The sequence below is a fragment of the Chanos chanos genome, chromosome 1 (genome assembly GCF_902362185.1).
Source record: "Chanos chanos chromosome 1, fChaCha1.1, whole genome shotgun sequence".
NCBI lineage: Eukaryota > Metazoa > Chordata > Actinopteri > Gonorynchiformes > Chanidae > Chanos > Chanos chanos.
In genome coordinates, this window is record NC_044495.1 from 24,410,368 (window position 1) to 24,428,928 (window position 18,561).

An 18,561-nucleotide genomic window follows, 5' to 3' on the forward strand; every position below is an offset into this window, starting at 1 on the left:
AGAGAAAATAAGAAGAAAAGAGGCTTTGCTAATCAGACTGGACATGAGTACATTTTGGAATACATCTAGCTGAATGGATATGTTTCAGGACTTTCAGGAACAAGGAGTTTCTCTGCCGCTGGTTCGAGCTGTAACATCTCAGACAGTGCTGAACCAGTATTTTCCTCTTGGAAATCATGACTTAACATTTGAAGATTTACCTTTGAATGTCCAGAATCAACAAAAATGGACTGGGGCTGACTAATGATATTTTTAGGTTTTTGTCATGTAGCCATTACTACTGTCATTTTTCCCTAATGAGTAACCGCAAAGCTTTGTTTTAACTACAGTGTCCTCAGAAAAAAAGCAAACAAAAACACAATAAACCAGGACACATTCAACTCTTGGAGAGCACAGCTCATCTGCAGAACAGCAGTGGATCTGAACATAAACAGTGCTTTTCCTCTCTTGTCAAGTGAGGAACTGGCAGGGGCAGTTAAAGCCCTCATCTGAACTCTGAAATGCCACATCTATAGTACACTGGTCGTAGCAGCTCTTCCAAATGCACAAGAAATATTGCACTTTTTTTGGCTGTGTCCTCCTGCTGCTATCTCCCAAACATAAAAAACTTATGTCAAATCGTCTAATAATTCATTTCAAGCTACACTTTATGCCTTGAACTATGTGGAAATGGAGCAGTACTGTTACATAAGGGTTGGACAACAGTGTCACACTGAACTTATTAAGTTAAAGTTGATCTGACTGCGAGCAGTGTTATTTTAATGACTTTTATCCACAACCACAATCCAGATGCAGGGTCACAAGATCATAATGTACAAGCAGATTCACACTGCATCATAATCCAAATGAAACATTAAACAAGCTGGGAGACCAAACTGAACTACATTTACCGTGTTGGTGCAGAGTCATATACTTTCAGCATAAAGTAACCTATGTATACAAGCATAGTTTTCAAGATTTTTTTTTAAGTCAACATGTTGAAGAGATTGCATTTGTGCAGAGGACATTATTTTTGTATATGGTCATAGTAAAATTTATATGTGTTATGTAATGTTTATAACTCTGTTCGTGCATTTAACTATGATTTCTTTCTTCAGTAATTACATTAACTTGGGAAAGATTCTGACAATTTTCCTAAAATCAAATCAGATTTTATAGATTAATCTGGAATAATAACATTAAAAATAACATTTATATTTTATGTTTATTAAAAATATATACTTTAACCTTGATGTACTCCATGACTTGCACTGACAAAAAATTTGAGATGTGAGCAGCTCTGGACAAATGATTGTAATGACTTCATTTATCTGTGACTTGAAATATAGTTTATATTACCATAAGTACGAGGTGTGACTATTAAAAAATGAGACTAATGCTGAAATTCAAGTTTAATGATTGTTTAATAACAGTTTTAATAACAGTAATAATGAAAGTTTAATAACAGTCTATCGATGGAGACCATTTCTGCAATCATTCTGATGCTGAGCCGTTGATCATTTCGAACAATTTGTTCATTTTGAACCCCAGCTCTTGACATGCATGGGTGTTATCGCTGCCCGATTTTGGTACAAGTACGATAGTCTGGAAGTCCAGTCTGCAACACACATGCCCAGCAAGAATAGTTGACAACACTACCCAACTGGCATGGCGTTTTTACAACATTACATCATATTAAATGTCTAATATGAGAGAATTTTAAAAATAATATACTCTGTTTTGTGGGTTTTCAACATCATTAAGAAAGCAAGACAACAAAAATCTTACAGGAGCCAAAGAAACAGTTTCACATGACATATACTTTGTGCTGTGTTATATTCAATAAAAATGCAAGAAACTTAATTCACTTCCAGTGCATATTCATTGTAACATAAGAATGGACAGTTATCACATCATAAATAGACAACTTTATTTATATTAAGAATTTACTAATTCAGCAATTACTGTTAACAATTTACTGTAGAGTTTACTAGAATATCTAGTGAACTATAAAATTCTGGATATATGATGGCTCAGTAAAAATACTGAGTTTATTAATAATAATTGTCTTTCAAGAAATTAAACATTAAAAATGTCAAAAGAAGTTAAAAATTGTATGTAAAGGTTGAGAGTGCTACATGAGCGAACCAAAAATGATTTGGTGGTTTTCAAACCTCAAGTGAACTATATGTTCTTGCTGATAAAGAGTTAGGTTTAGAGCAAAGTGCATAGACAGCTTACTCCAGCAGTGAATGTTATGCTTAGTCTACAGAGAACCTTTGCAAAAACACAGTACTTATATAACATTATCAGAAGTATGCGCTAACCGTCTCAGTGAAAACACTGTGCTTTTTGTGCTGTAAAATGTTCACGCGTGAGCAGTACAGATCTGGAATTGCTGGAAGATGTCATATAGTATGCGCATGCTTTGCATGTATGCTTTGGATACTGTGCATGCGTATTGCAGACCGGACTTCCGGACTTTCATGCTTCCGCCAAATTCAGGTAGTTCCCAAAATCGGGCAGTTACAGGCATCCACAAAGTTCACCATCCTCTCGACCTTCACAAAATCTTATGTCACTCGAACACATGTACACGTGACATGCATTCTTCCCCATAAACTTCAGTTAACATACAAAAAGATTCAGTAGTCGTTCTGTTCAGTTTCACCAAAAATTTCAAAAGGATACAATGCTCTATTTTTGAACTGAGCGTTTTTACAACACGTCAGAAAAAGATGTCTACTTCAAGCAATGTGTAACAGTGAACTGAAGATGCAAGCGGATTGAAACTCAAAATGTTGACCAAATAGGGGTAATTGGTCCAATATTATATTTTGAATTGGATCAGCTATTTTTGTTTAGTTTACATAATTACAAAACCAATACCTCAAAGTTGACCTCGGTACAAATTCTCCATTTTACAGTCAAAATCACATACAGTGCACAATGTATGGTAAATGTTAAGTGAATTTTAAGTGAAGATATGCAGGCATTTTTCAGTATGTAGCTTTAGAGCATACTGTGTAGAACTGCACAAAAGTATACTGTATACAACAGAACAGTGCAAAACAGTATACAAGAGATATAATGCACAATACACTGCAAAAGCTTAAGTGCACTTAGCAAATTCTGTATGTATATTTTACATACATCAGTATTACAGCACCTGCTTTAAACTGCACTAAAAGAAGTTCTGTGTACAACAGAACATTTCAAAACAGAATACACAAAGTACAATACAATGTGCATGCTAGAGGCTTAAGTGCACTTTAGTAACATTATGTATATAAACAAAATATACAATACGTGCATTTTAGCAACAAACTATACAATAATGTCACCTAGTGCAAACTGGTTTGAACTGCAAAAAAAAAAGCGTACATGAGAACTCTGATACTGCTCATGACATTCAGCTAACAATACTTACTGATTTCACTTCACAGTCAAAAGGTGCCACAGCTTTACTTGAAAATGAAATGTCTTTGCTTTAGATAAAAATAAATGCTTCCTTACAGTATAATTTGAAAGCAATTAACTTATACACCATAAAGCTAACACATCCTTTATGTTAAAAGCTCAATCATTAAAAATCCAGTTCAACAACCAAAAATTCAAACAAGTCTGTCAGAAACATCTGCGAAGGGCAGGGCGATTAAAAAATGGCACTGCAGGAGCTGTAGCCTATCTAATCACTAGAATGCTATCTACTCAAGTTCATACTGTGATATCACCTGAATTTAGCATTTTACTACGTTCGTAGTGGCAGATGACTGAGTAATCGCTCATTTCACGATTCAGTACATCGTGCAGCCCGAAAAACATCTGAATGCCGCACTTGAAAATATCAGCCATCAAGAAATTTAAAATGTATGAGCAACTGGTAATATAGACATTGCTGCAAACCGTTGTAGCTTCGCAGTTCAATACGCGAGTTATTGCTAGCAATCCTAATGCACACGAACTGTAATGTTATATGCGAGTTGCAAGTGAGTGGAATGCCAGATAACTGATAAGCACTACAAATCGTTATGGATACTGAAAAAATACTATTCTAAACTTTAAATTTGTTGACTAAGTTGTAGCCCAACTGTATTTTAAGGGACTCACCATTCATTTCACTTAACGTCGGATAACTCTAGACGGGACAGGTAAAAGATCTCGCGGGAATTTCTAGGAGCCCGGAAGTGCCCTTTACGCATGCTCCCTCTTTTGCTCGGCCAATATAATTATTTTTGTGCAAATTTAAAAGTTGCTTGAGCACAGCTGTACTCGTTCACTTTATGCAACTTTTAAAGTGGAATGATCAAAATTATGCAATAATTGATGAAGCTCATTTTTCTTTTTTGACACAACAGTTATGTTTAACCAACATATATTTCTTCATTTCACAACTTTTCTTAACATTTATTTTTTCACAGCAGGCAGATAAATAACATTTTTGTTCAAATTTAAATCTGTTGATAAAATCTGAAATCAACATCAAAAAGATTTCATGTCTTATCCACATTCTTTGTATCACTGATGCTGAAAAAAAAAAAAAAAATCAGCATGTGTCTGTGAACACTAAGACACCTGATATGTCTCACAAGTGCCCAAAGGACCAGTTTGTCAGTCTGGAGTGTCTGACAAGTTTTTGAACTCGACAATATAATGAATCCAGTTTACTTGACTCTTTGAATGAGAGAAGCCAGTTTACCTGACTCTGTGAGGGAGTGGAGCCAGTTGCTTGACTCCCAGTCAACTGTCAGACACGAACAATAAATTACTTGTTCCTTTTCGACTAACATTCCTCAGTTTGTTATTCAGAGAGTTCACTTGTTTGATTTGCTCTTTAAACTTTCTGAACTTCATGGAAACTGACAACATTTATCACGATGACCACAACAGCACATACACATTCTCTCCCGACTACCATGCACAATCAGTCCTGCAGCTGGTCCTCCACACAAGGTAAACTCAAACTATTGTATTTTCCTCTGGATTAAAACACAAGCCTTAATATCGTTCCAAAGAATAATTTACAACATGGACAGGGTTTACTAGGGAGGGAACCTCATACTGTCACTAAACATTGAAGTTTAATCATGCCTAAACACACTGGCAGTGGACTTGTAAAACATACACTGAATCTGTCTCACTCATAAAGGATTGTGACAGACTAAAATCTTCCTGGAAATCATAATGTTCTCACTGTGATCATTTAGTGACTTGTTCATTCACCTGAGTGTGGTTGTGTCATGTGAAGATAAGACCAGAAGGTTCTGACCTTAGAAATGATCAGAGGGTTCTTAATGATGTTATTGCACTAATGATTGACATCAACTAACATACACATTATAATCCGTGTGATACTGTTCAGCTTTTTCATTCAGTATCTTATCTGCTAGGCTAATATTCTGCGCTGGCAACAACCAAGCCTGTAATTGCTCAGAGTTTAAAGTCTACGCATTTAAAAGTTTCACCATGACTATAGCACATCTTTCTCCAGCCATTGCCACTGTACTCCTTCAGCCTGCACATTTTTTCAGAGCGAGAAGTCAGTCAGCTTAATGCATTCATGCAGCTTCACATGGGAGTGAAAGATTTCAGCATCTTACTTGTCCGATGTTCTGTGAACTACTCCCATCACTGCCAAGGTTCAGAAAATAAATGTTCAAGTTTGACATAACTGGTATATATACTTACATAAATGTATTTTTGCAATACTGTTACTTCAATCAAGTAATTCTCTTTTTTGAGAACTTACTGTTTCACTTATGTACATTTCTTTAAAATATGTCGTCCTTTTGACTTGCGAAAATATATCAAACAAAAATGTGACATAGGAAATATGCCTTAAATGAGACACAGTATTTTATGGAGTCAGAAGTACAATATTTTAAAAAAGAACCTTAACCTCAGTAAGACGATGAGTACACAAAATAAGTTCTCTTAGTAATGCACAAGCAGTATAAAAGTGCTTGAAAAATGTTTTAAAAAGTTGTGCACTTAACCATCTCTACTCAGAAATGGTAGGGTCATTCTACAATCTGAAATATGTTAAAAAAAAAACCCTTTAAATGCCAAATCCTGTATTTTTACAATATTAAGCACAACTCCCGAAGAGTCTTCGAGACTACTGAAGGTCTTTTTTGGCAGAAAGTATAAAGCATTTACTGCTATTCTGTCATCTTAATAAGCATTGGTATTGAACTTAAGTCCGTTTAAATTCTCACATAGCTATCCACATTTTAAAGACCACACCAGGGAAAAGCAAATATGTTGATTTACTCCCTTGCTGAAAATATGCAACAATGATTATTTTTCTTTTGGAGAGCAACATTTGGAACTCTTTGCATGAATGCAATGGAGATCAATTTTGAGCACAGAAATTGGGAGTACTGCTACCATGTAGTAACAAATGATAAACAGTAAAAGTAACAACAAGGGATATTAGGTCAATTCCAAGGGCCCAGCACTGACAGGTGGCCCTCACAGAACACTATTATTATTATTATCATAAGTTTAGTATATTCTGTCATAGGGCCTAGAATTTCTGGGGGTGTAGAGTACTATGAGCTTTGCATAGTAAATTTTTGCTCTGCTTATGCCAAATTTATAAATCTAACCATATTCCTTGGGACAAGTTTAACATTTGTTCTCCAGGCTGGTGTAGCCCATCTAATCCAACAAGAGAGTGCTAGGGACAAACAGCAAGTTTTCAAAACAGCGTTTCAACAAAATAATGTCAAACATCATGGCCAAGGGAACACTTGAATATCAGAGAATGTTTCATTTTAGCAGCTTTCATTCTTTACGGTAGACTCTCAAATATCCATTGCACATAAATATTAAATACATGTTAAATGCATACTTTATCGGTAGATGTTTAGCTTATATGCTAATGTGAACTTTGTGCTAACTTTGCTTGTATGTGTTGCAGCACACCACCAGAGTCAGAATAAAATTAAAATTTCCAATCCAAATCACTAATGCTACTGAGTGGAATATCACAATAAATTACATACAAAGTGGTTCTACAAGTCATTAGTAGTTAGGGTGAGTTTATGGCTTTTAACCTTGGCTGCCTCATAGTTTAATCAGTTTTATTAGTGTAAATAATAGTACACGGTGATAATGACTCACCTTGTCTTTCAGATCAGAGAGACTTCAATTGTTGTTTTGCATGCCCTTATTACACCAGAGCCAATATCTCCCACATCAAAACCCCTATATCAAACACCCATGTCATCTGAAACTTGCCACTGGACTTTGAGAAGAAACAATCAGATAGAACAAAAAAGATTAGAATGGTGAGAGTGGACTGGCTCTGTACAAAGATATTATCTTGAGAAGATTACGATCATTAAGATTATAAATGTTGACTTTTAGTACTGTTCCACCTCCAAAAATAACTGATCAGGGTCTTACAGGTATCATTTGGCATGAAAATACTACATTAAAGTATCCATCTGAATTTCTTTTTTTTTTAATGCAACCTTTTATCATGAGAAGGTTTGAAATGCTGACATTTGGAAAAATACCAGTGTTAGTCTTTTAAGTCATGACCTTTACAGTTCAGAATCATGTGCAACATCACTAAAATGGTTGTGTGACAAGTTGCAGTTAGATTTCTGCTGTGTCTCAAACCCCAACCTGAACCATTAGTGCTTCTAATTGTACTGCCTGGTTGTAGCAATTAGTGCTTCTAATTGTACTGCCTTGTTTTAACGAATTAACATCTGTAAGGTCTTCTTGTAAAAATGAAGCCTGAGAAAGGCAAAATAGCAGTCTCTAATGGATGGAGCATGAAACTGAAAAATGCCAAAGAGCACAACTCTTATTATCTGGCATATGCATGATATAAAATTGGACTAAATCACAGTTATGAAGAGTGAGATTGGTATTCAGTCCTGTTACAGTATACAGTCCTGCAGATGCAGAAGAGTCCGGTCTAGACTGAGTTAATTTCATGTGAATTTTGACAGAAGCAAAACCATGCTACTCAACAGACCTACAGTATGAGCATTATGTCCATCTTTCACCCATGCATTTATATTACCTTCCATGCACTGGCATCAAATGAAGTAATGAACATTTGTCTGCCAGAAACTTAAAGCTGTTCTTTTTGGGTATTGTATTTCACTAAATTCAGAATTTTAGCATAATTCAGAATACCAAGCTGCTTGAGACTTAAGCTACATGCGTTTGGGTGCGTTTGGGGTGAATGAAGTTAATTGATTAAATGAGTTGAGATTAAATGTAGTTTAAAAGAATATGTTTGGGGCACTAAAAACACAAATAAAAAAAAAACAAAGTCATTTATCAAATAGACACACCAGACTGTAATCGTAGGCCAAATTTAAACCTGTCGGAGTCTGTAAAATTTCCACTCTGGGAGGAAATAAAAGTCGAGGCTGAAAATAGCTCACTGATAATGGTGAGTATTTATACATATATGATGACAGGACACCAGGCATCATTACGTTGTAAATGATCAAAACAAATGCTCTGGAAAACTACAGTCTCTCACTACTTAATCAAAGAGTGCCCTTCTTTAACACTGTGTTATTGTAAACAAAACTGTTGTGAAACTCAATGGAAATTCGTGCAGGTTTATTTAAAAGGAACACAATATTCAGTGATGTTTTTCATAAACTGTACACTGTAAAACTTTACAGCCCCAATTAGTTATGCCCACTTATTTCTTTTTTCTAAGTCAAACCACTATGACAACTTTTGGATATTGAACTCAACTGTATGAGTTTTCAAAAATTAAACTTACAGTAATTCACTGTGTTGACTCTTTGAGAATTTTGTGAGAGCTATATGTGTTCATTGAATTTGTGTTTGTAAGTAATCTGTTAAAAAAAAAAAAAAAGCCAGATAAACATAGCGATGGGGGTTGGGTGTTTGAGAAAAAATGTGCGGTTTTTGAGAATGAGAGAAACTCTCTTTTTTTAAACCATACAAGGTTGAAGCATAGAAATAATATACCAGTTGTGCACTGACGATAAGCCATATAGATAGCACTCCAATGTCAATAAAAATATACTTTGTAGTAAACAACAGCGGACTACATCAACAAGTGAATGAATTGTTATTAGGAGATGAAACCATTTTGTTTGATAATATGATCATTTGTTCTTAAGGAATCTACATGAAACACATATACATACAATAGGTGATTTGTAGGGGGATGAAGGAGGGATGCCGTCACCCTCGTTAGCAAAATGACCAAAATGCAGCCCCCAGCTTTAATATGCCAGAAAGGACAGAAAAGTCTCTAATTATAAAGTTGTTACACAAAATTACAAAAATAACAATAATTTTTTTGTTCAAGTATTCAATAAATGCTATTATCACTGAGTATATATGAGTTATATATGACAGCTCATTCATTTCTTCAATGTATTGATTCATTTATTAGATCATTATACTGATATTATAATATAATTATATGTTATTGTGGTTAAAATGTAATAGTACTTAGATGTCCTGTGAATGATTTTAATATATCAAATATTTTTATAAAATGTTATTAAATCACATTCAGCATTACAACCATCCCAAGTCTTAGGGCAGATGGGAATCTTTAAATTCACATACTTATGATGAAAATACACATTCTGTGAATGTTTTAATTAGTCAAAATTGACACTAATTTGAAGTATACAGTTGTTGAGTGAGACTGTCAGTGTTTGTATATTTATTTTACTTTTTATACATTAGATAAGTTATGTCACTGTAGTACAAGGATAAAATGAAAGATATGGCAAATCATTATTAAGTGCCGGGCATTATTCCAGCTGTTTATCTCCAAGCACAATGGTCAAGGATACACGGAGCTAAGACACCCTGAGTGAAGGAAGTATCATAATTGCTGTTAATAATTACAGATGTGATAAGTCTCTGAACACCATTTATTGTCAGAAACATGTTGCAAGAGCTCAGATTACCTCTTTGTTCAGAAGAGAGCACAACTGGACAGCACGAGGAGGAGATCTAAGATAGTGTGAGAGGGCTTATCTCAAGGAACTAAGACTGCAACTGAGGTAAGGTCTGTTTATCTTAACTATATCATCTGCATCAGGAATGAAATGCTGTGATCTTTTTGAAACTGTATTTAATATAGTTTAAAGTATAAATGTTTTTCATACATGTATGACTTTTTCATTGTCTACTTAAGGAGAAACTGGCTTATGTTGTAATGTTTCCAATATACCATACCTAGCATTCCCATTCTGCAGTTTTGCAAGACAGCAAACTAATAACACATTAAATGGCGTAAGATGAATTATATGTTGAATGCACAATTGCTGACAAACGTGTGTATGGAGAGAAGACTTAAGCCAACACAAATGCTCCTCCTATGTCTGGAGGATGCTACAGGCAATATTATTACGCCTAATGTTGTTAGGCTTCCCAGAAACTGGACTGGATCTTTGTTGTACTGTGCTCTGATTACGTGGTTCCCTTTGTTAAACGATGTTCAAAGGATATGAGGGATAAAACTTGACTTAAACGTGATTGATGGGTCTTAGGATCTCTCAGGGGTTCAAACATCAGCCCAAAAAACGGTCGAAGGATGGTGAGCACATCCAGAATACCATATGTGGTTTCCAGGCCACTGTACTCAGAGGAAACCTTCTCAGAAGAACATGAGAAAGTCTGCAGGCAACGCAAGGGCCTCTCAGACCATGTCAAACAATACTTCACGTAAGAGCTGCAACACCTTCCATCCTTTGTTGTGTGTTATTGAGCAGGGAATATTGAGAGACAGACAGGTTGTCTGTAAGTGGTCATCTCTGTCTGTTTGCCTAGACCATGTGTCCAGATGACTTAAATTTATCTGAGCTTAAACTTACAGTACCATGTAACATTGCTGTATACTTCAGGTTCTTCAGCTTCTGTGACAGCAATAAATACATAAACTTATCTGAGAGATGAGGTTCAGAATGTGCCTTGATATCCGAGTTCATACTACGACTCATGTACATGATGTAGCAGTGTGAAAACAGTGAGTTATTTTAGTGAGTGAATGAACAGTGAGTGATTTTATAACATGTAACAAAAAAGAGAGAAACTGAATTTCTCTAATGCGTGTGTGTGTGTGTGTGTGTGTGTGTGTGTGTGTATGCGTTTGTGTGTGTGTGTGCACCTGTGCCTGTTAATGTTTTTTGCATGTTCATGTATCTCCACTGATTTAGGTGTGACTCGAAACGTGCCAAGAACGCAGTGGTCTCTCTGTTGCCCATTATTGGATGGATGAAAATTTACAAATTCAAAGATTGGTTGCTCGGTGACATTGTGTCTGGAGTCAGCACTGGACTAGTGGCTGTTCTGCAAGGTACACTCCAAAAAAAATCCTTAAAAAAGTCATCCAAAATTACAAGATCAGATAACAGCACATCTTAGTCACACATTTCCATAAGAAGAAAACTGTAATGCTAAATTACGTGTATAATTAAGTATATATTTTTAATTTAAACAACTTTTGCCTGACCCCAGGTCTGGCCTACAGCCTCCTGGCATCGATCCCTCCTTGGTACGGATTATATGCTGCCTTCTTCCCTGTCGTCATCTACTTTGTCTTTGGAACTTCTAGACACATTTCAGTGGGTGAGTTCTGTTATAAGACCCCTATCAACATGTATGTGTGTGTGTGTGTGCGTGCAAGTGTGTGTGTGTGTGTGTGTGCGTGTGTGTGCATTTAACAAAACTGTTTTAATACAGATAATCCCTGTCTCTATTGCTAGTGGTGACTGTAAATGTGGGTATTTTCTGTTTGTGCTGTGCAGGGGCTTTTCCTGTACTGAGTCTGATGGTGGGAGCAGTGGTGACCAGACTGGTGCCTGATGATGGTCCTCCTGCAAATATCACTGGATTTGAGGGACTGACAAGAGATGAACAGAGAGTCATTGTATCTGCCTCACTCACATTTCTCATGGGCTTGTTTCAGGTAAATCACTCATAATGTTTAAGGACTCTCTTGCCAACATAAATTAAACTTTTTATTAATTAAATGATAAATGTTTAATCTAAAGCCCTGCCCTTCTCTTTCTTAGCTGGGTATGGGCCTACTGCAGGTGGGTTTCATAGTCATCTACCTGTCAGATACGCTGGTATCTGGATTCACCACAGCAGCAGCAGTTCACATTCTTGTGTCTCAGCTCAAGTTTGTATTAGGACTACAAGTCCCAGGTTTCAGTGGACCACTTTCTATCATATATGTAAGTCTGACATTTTGAAAATCATTACTTTAAACAAGACAGCATGTGGTTGGGTGTGAAAACATATGCTGCTTTAACTTTAGAAGTTAAAGCTTACATTATAGAGGCCAAATTTGTTTCCCCTTCTTTCTTCCAGGGAAGTTTGTCAGTTTTCCAATTCATTCATTCCTATTGCATTATCTCATAGCTTAATTTTAAGCTTTATTTTATGGGGAAAGCCTCCTGTCATAACAGAGAATGACGTTATATGTTTTCACTTGAGTAACGTCAACAATAGTATAATAAAATCAACATTAGTTCTTGCGTGTATCAAAGCCCAGATTTTTATTTTTATTTTTTATTTTATTTATTTGTTGCCTTTCAATCGCAGACATTGGAGTCGATATTCAGCCAGATCACCTCCACAAACATCCATGACTTGGTCACATCCCTGGTGGTAATGGTTGTGGTGTTCATAGTGAAGGAGATCAATGAACGGTTTAAGTCCAAACTGCCAGTGCCCATTCCTATTGAAGTAATCATGGTAAGTATAGCAGACACCTTGTACAGTGGACAATGCTTATTCACTCTGAATCTCATTAATCTGTGAAGGAAGGCAGTGTTAATAATTACAGGCACTTATTATTTAATAATATGAGGTTCTCCTCCATAAATCAACTTATGTCACAAAAGAACTTTGCCTTTATATTATACCATCATAAAAGTGTGGTAATTTCTCAGAAAATTAAACATGGCGTTGCTCTATGTCATCCCTCTTACAGACTGTCATAGCTTGTGGAGTGTCTTATGCATTCAACTTCCGAGACAATCATGGAGTGGACGTTGTGGGAATAATACCAGATAGGTTAGCAACTTTTTATCCATTTATCACACAACCGTATCATTGCAGAAGCCTGAATACATTCGCAGCAAAGAGAAAATACGCTAATCTGCTCTCTTCCCTTAGTTTTGATGCTCCAATGGCTCCCAATCTGCAAATCTTTCAGCAGAGCGCAGTAGATGCTTTCCCCATGGCCATCGTGGGATTCGCTGTGGCTTTCTCTGTGGCTAAAGTTTACTCTGTCAAACATGATTATCTGATAGATGGAAACCAGGTGAGCTAAACTGTGTCTGATGGTACACTTATTCGTCACATAGAAAGATATACCAGTGGGGAACAAATATGTATCTACTAATAGGAGAATGAGGTCCTAAAAATAATTGCACAAGCATTACTGATGAATTAACTGTGATATTGAATAATTGCAGGAGCTCATTGCTTTCGGTATTAGCAATATCTTTGGAGGAGCCTTTAAATCCCTGGCATCAAGCACAGCTCTCTCAAGGAGTGCAGTGCAGGAAAGCACGGGAGGAAAAACCCAGGTGAGGTCAAAAATAAATATTCACATTCACTTTACAACCTGGAAAATGGCTCCCTGTAATACTGACACTGAATACTCTAAGAGATTGCATATCATAATTCAGGTGAAAAAGTTGAAAAGGGGCAAATGAAAGGGAGTGAGAGTAAACATACTTTAAACAATCCTAGCTTACTTTCTGATGATTTTTATTATTTTTTTCCAGGTTGCTGGTTTACTCTCTGCAGTCATAGTGTTGATTGTAATTTTTGGGATTGGGTTCTTGCTGGACCCGCTACCAAAGGTAAGCGTCAGATGTTCATTTGATTATTTCTGTTTCCAAAGTCACTGTTTCAGAATTTTATTATTACAGTCCTAGGGATCAGTGATATATACCATAGGTATTTCACACTCAAATGCTGTACATCAGAATAGTCAAACCTTAACAAGATTATGGGCTTCCAGTAAACCATCATACTTCAAAACTGTTTCTGAATAAATCCTACCACATACTACCACAGCAGTGAGTCATTGCCTATATCAGTACATGTGAATGAAAGAGCTTTGTGTAGTTATCTCAGGACTAGTTATATATCACACTGATAATCACATGGTGTGTATGTGCACGTGTATTTCAGTCCGTGTTGGGTGCCGTGGTCATTATCAACCTTAAGGGGATGTTGATGCAAGTGCGTGAGGTGCTTTACCTTTGGAGGAGGGATCGGCCTGACTGTGTAAGTGTTTATACCTCTTCATCCTCCCATAATCCGCACATGAAATTTGTTGTCAAAGAGATATCACCACAGCATCAGTCAAAGTCAAGCCTTTTCAAGCCACTGGCCTGCATCTCATAAACAAAGAAATACAACATATTGTAGTCATATGTCTAAAGCTTGTTTCCCTTTGAAATAGTATTGTTCTGACAGTGGGACATTACAGTTGACCTCCAGTCGCAGAACATTTAGATCGTCTGTTAGTTTCTGTGCAGTCTATACGACTGAGATCCATCCCTCTCCATCAGGTTATCTGGGTGATTACCTTTGTGGCATCTATCTTCCTTGGCCTTGATCTGGGACTTGCTGTAGGCCTTGGGGTGGAGCTTCTTGGTGTGGTCTTCAGAACTCAATTGTAAGAATGGCGAGATGAACAGTATACAAAATAACCATATATTGTATGTTTAGTCTTTGATTGCCTGTCATAAGGTTTTATTTTTATGTAATGGAGATATCCTGCTGGTGATGCAACATTATCTCTTTACTCTTCTAGCCCACGTTGCAGTGTCCTTGCAAATATAAAGGGAACTGATATTTATAGAGATCGGAAGGATTATGTTCAGGTAAACCAATCCAAGACACATCTTAGTCATACATACAGTATACTACACCATAAATGATTGTATTTGCTGACATTTGTCCAATGATGTCACTGTTTTCTAATCCTCCACAGATATATGAACCAGAGGGAGTGAAGATTTTCAGAATTCCATCTCCCATCTTCTTTGCCAACATTGACTTTTTCAAACGAAAACTAGTGGAAGCTGTACGTGTATTGCCTTATTTTTATGCACTTCACCGATCTCTTATTTGAAATCTTGCTTCAATAATTACCTGCTCTTGCCAAATCTCATCTCATGACCTTTAAATTTTACATATCGAGATATGGAGAAGTAGCTAAGCTACTATTGCAGAAGACCAGCCATAGCTCTTTAGAAATGAAAAAATGCAAAAATGCGACACTGCTTTTGCTATTATTTCCTTATATGTCACAGAATTCTGCAGTTTTAAGTAATGTACAAAGTCTTAGCGTGCATATGTATAGACAAAAACTGCATTAAACAACTATTTTAATGCCAAACTGGTCATGAAAACACACCAGTTTTACTAAAACTCCCTTGTGTAATGCTTTACAGGCTGGTTTCAACCCTTTGAGAGTACTGAGGAAGAGAAACAAGGCACTGAGGAAGATTAGGAAACTACTGAAGAAAGGGGAACTGTCAGTAACAACAGTAAGTCTTCACGGTGGTTCAGTGGTTAGCACTGTTAGCACAGGTCCTTTCTGTGTGTTTGCATAGGTTTCCTCCGGGGGCTCTGGTTTCCTCCCACCACAAAGACATGCATGCAAGGATTAGTACTCCTGTCAGTGATCTTGACCAAGGCACTGGCAAAATAACCTGGAGTTGGTCCCCACTGCTCATAGTATGTGTCGCTGCTCTAATGTGTGTGTGCTCACTAGTGGTAGCGAAATGCATATGCTGCATCTCACTGCTCACTGCTCAGAAATATATAATGAGCTATGTATAAAATCTGACTGGATCTGCAGCATTTATAAGCTTTCATTTCTCAATAATGGAGCTGTTTTATTCTTTATAATTTGCCAAACCTTGCTGATCCCTCTGCAGAAAGGACTACAGCTCACAGGCTCTGTCCCTATTGAAGAGTCTGAAGATGAGAGTAACATGGAGGACCTGGACAAGCCCACAGACTTCTCAGATCTTCCTGTCCAGGTGAACTGGAGAACAGAGCTTCCTGCCAACATTGTTGTACCCAGAGTGGACATTCACAGCTTGATCTTGGACTTTGCTGCCGTGTCCTTCCTTGACATCTCTGCTCTCAAGGGACTGAAAACGGTAAGACTTCACCAGTGATTAGTTGACCCACTACACTTAATAGCGGAGACTGGAGCTCATAAACCCAACAAGGAAAGTGACTGCCATCACAGTGCCTTGACTGCCTTTCCACTGCCCTGCCCTAAGCTGATTACGTTGTTCAGTCTGACCAAAGAGTGTTCCAGTTTGATTTGGTGGAGGCATGGATATAGCTCTGTCATTGATATCACACATGATTCATGTGCATTCAGAACTCAATGTACTGTTCAATATTTTCACTTATAGGCTTTGAAAGAGTTTATCCGGGTTGACGTTGAGATCTACATTGTTGCTTGTGATCGTGAGTTCACACTATTTCACATTAATGAAACATTCTATATACAGAACCATACCTGTATTATCACCATTGTCTTGTGAAATGTTAGGCAGTCACAGCACAACACGAAAGATAAATAATAATAATCAATTACTACTCATTTTTTTCATCTTTGTCATTTTCTTTTCAGCATACATCATTGAGAAACTGCATAGCTGTAAATTCTTTGACGATGAGATCAAGTCATCCATTTTCTTCCTTACACTCCATGATGCAATGCTGTATATACTCGAGAAACATCCACAAGAAAGAAAGATTTTGAGTGAAAAGGTAATATATAGCCTTTAGTTTTTAACACACAGCACACACATGAATATATAAAAAAATGATCACTTTTTTACTTTGCTCTGTTTTTGGAACTACAAGAACACAACGTGTTTAACAGTTTTAAAAGCATATGTCAAAACAGATGGTTGTCACACAACTGTTCTTAAAAAGGTTAATCATAGATCAATATTGGCTTACAGATTTTCAACAATATCCCTGACTCTCAGTCTAATGACATGGACGGTTACCAGAACTTGCGCAACCGAGATAAGCAAGTGAGTACAGGATGCATTGCATTAGGTTTCCTCAAAAAGATTTCTGACTGATCAGGAGGTCCATAAAGCCATATCCTGTCAGCAGCTATGAGTCAAATCAAATTGGTCACTTACGTCATTTGCTCCAGTTTTGGCATTTGCATAGAATGTCGTGTTTTCTTCTACAGGTCAAAGAGCCCGAAACCAAGTTTTAAGACCTTTATCTCCCCAACAACAATCTGCACTGTTTACAGTCATCAAAGAGCAGAGAACAAGATTAACCTAAATATTCTGTGGTCAACTGCCATCCAGCTGGCAATGTATATAAAATCGACTTTGTAAATTTAATTTAAAATCTGTGGTGAAAATATATGCATTTTAGGTGCATAAAATCTTAAAGAAAACAAAATGGTATATAGGTATATAGGTATTCATTTTTTATTTCATCTTACATTCAGAGGAACTTTTTGTTAAAGCTGATTATACAAGCTGAAGAAGAGTCATGACAAATTTTGTAGTCTTTTTTGTAGTCTTTATATATGTTAATTAAATGTTGCCAAGCAAAACTGTGAAGTCTGCACTTATCTTATTCATCTATATTTTTATTTGCCAATATTTGTCTAGCAAGAAGTGTCAGTGATGTTTATGTATGCTATTGTTTTGTAGATGTGCGTTTTTGTATTTTTAAGCGCAACTTTTGGTTGTCAAATAAATATCAGTAGATATGAAGAGTTTATGATCTGAATCTTATTTTCAGCAACTTCTGAAAAACTTAAATTCTCACTCACTCACTCACTATCTAAGCCGCTTATCCTAACTAGGGTCGCGGGGGTTGCTGGAGCCTATCCCAGCGGTCACAGGGCGAAAGGCGGGGAAACACCCTGGACAGGTCGCCAGTCCATCACAGGGCAGACACACAGACAATCACACTCACACACACAATCATACCTAGGGACAATTTAGTGTCTCCAATTCACCTAACCTGCATGTCTTTGGACTGTGGGAGGAAACCGGAGCTCCCGGAGGAAACCCACGCAGACACGGGGAGAACATGCAAACTCCACACAGAAAGGACTCTGGCCGCCCGGCCGGGAATCGAACCCGAGACCTTCTTGCTGTGAGGCGACAGCGCTATCCACTGCGCCACCGTGCCGCCCCAAACTTAAATTCTACTGATCAGAAATTTGTTTTTGAGGGGCACATTCTCAGTCAGCAGGATTTTAACAACAATTTGCATTTGGACAACAAAAACAAAACCTCTCAGTAGTGAAGACTGTAAAATGATTTGGAGGAAATAGGCAGTCATAAACTCATTTCATGAGCTTATTTCACCCTAAATGACCTTTTGCAAAACCTGTCATTATCGGTATTTTCCAAATCACATGTTAAAGCCATAATCACAATTTTTTCTTATTATGAGTTATGAAAACAATACATTTGGCATGGATGTTGCCTACTGGAATACCAAATATTTTACAGTCAGTAATAAATATTGCTAATTCCTTTTGGTTTTGCTTTTAGCTCTTAA

General features: G+C 36.9%; 1 protein-coding gene across 1 annotated transcript; it reads left to right on the plus strand.

The window, feature by feature from the left end:
• The first annotated feature begins 10,549 nt into the window (after window positions 1-10,549).
• Window positions 10,550-16,800, plus strand: slc26a3.2 (solute carrier family 26 member 3, tandem duplicate 2). The gene is made up of 18 exons (XM_030776182.1): window positions 10,550-10,680; window positions 11,172-11,311; window positions 11,473-11,583; window positions 11,763-11,923; window positions 12,030-12,194; window positions 12,565-12,717; window positions 12,956-13,038; window positions 13,141-13,288; window positions 13,443-13,556; window positions 13,758-13,835; window positions 14,170-14,265; window positions 14,553-14,659; window positions 14,798-14,867; window positions 14,978-15,070; window positions 15,441-15,536; window positions 15,930-16,157; window positions 16,422-16,476; window positions 16,643-16,800. The coding sequence occupies exons 1-18, from the start codon at window positions 10,550-10,552 to the stop codon at window positions 16,798-16,800; spliced, it is 2,187 nt and encodes a 728-aa protein (XP_030632042.1).
• The last annotated feature ends 1,761 nt before the right edge of the window (window positions 16,801-18,561 follow it).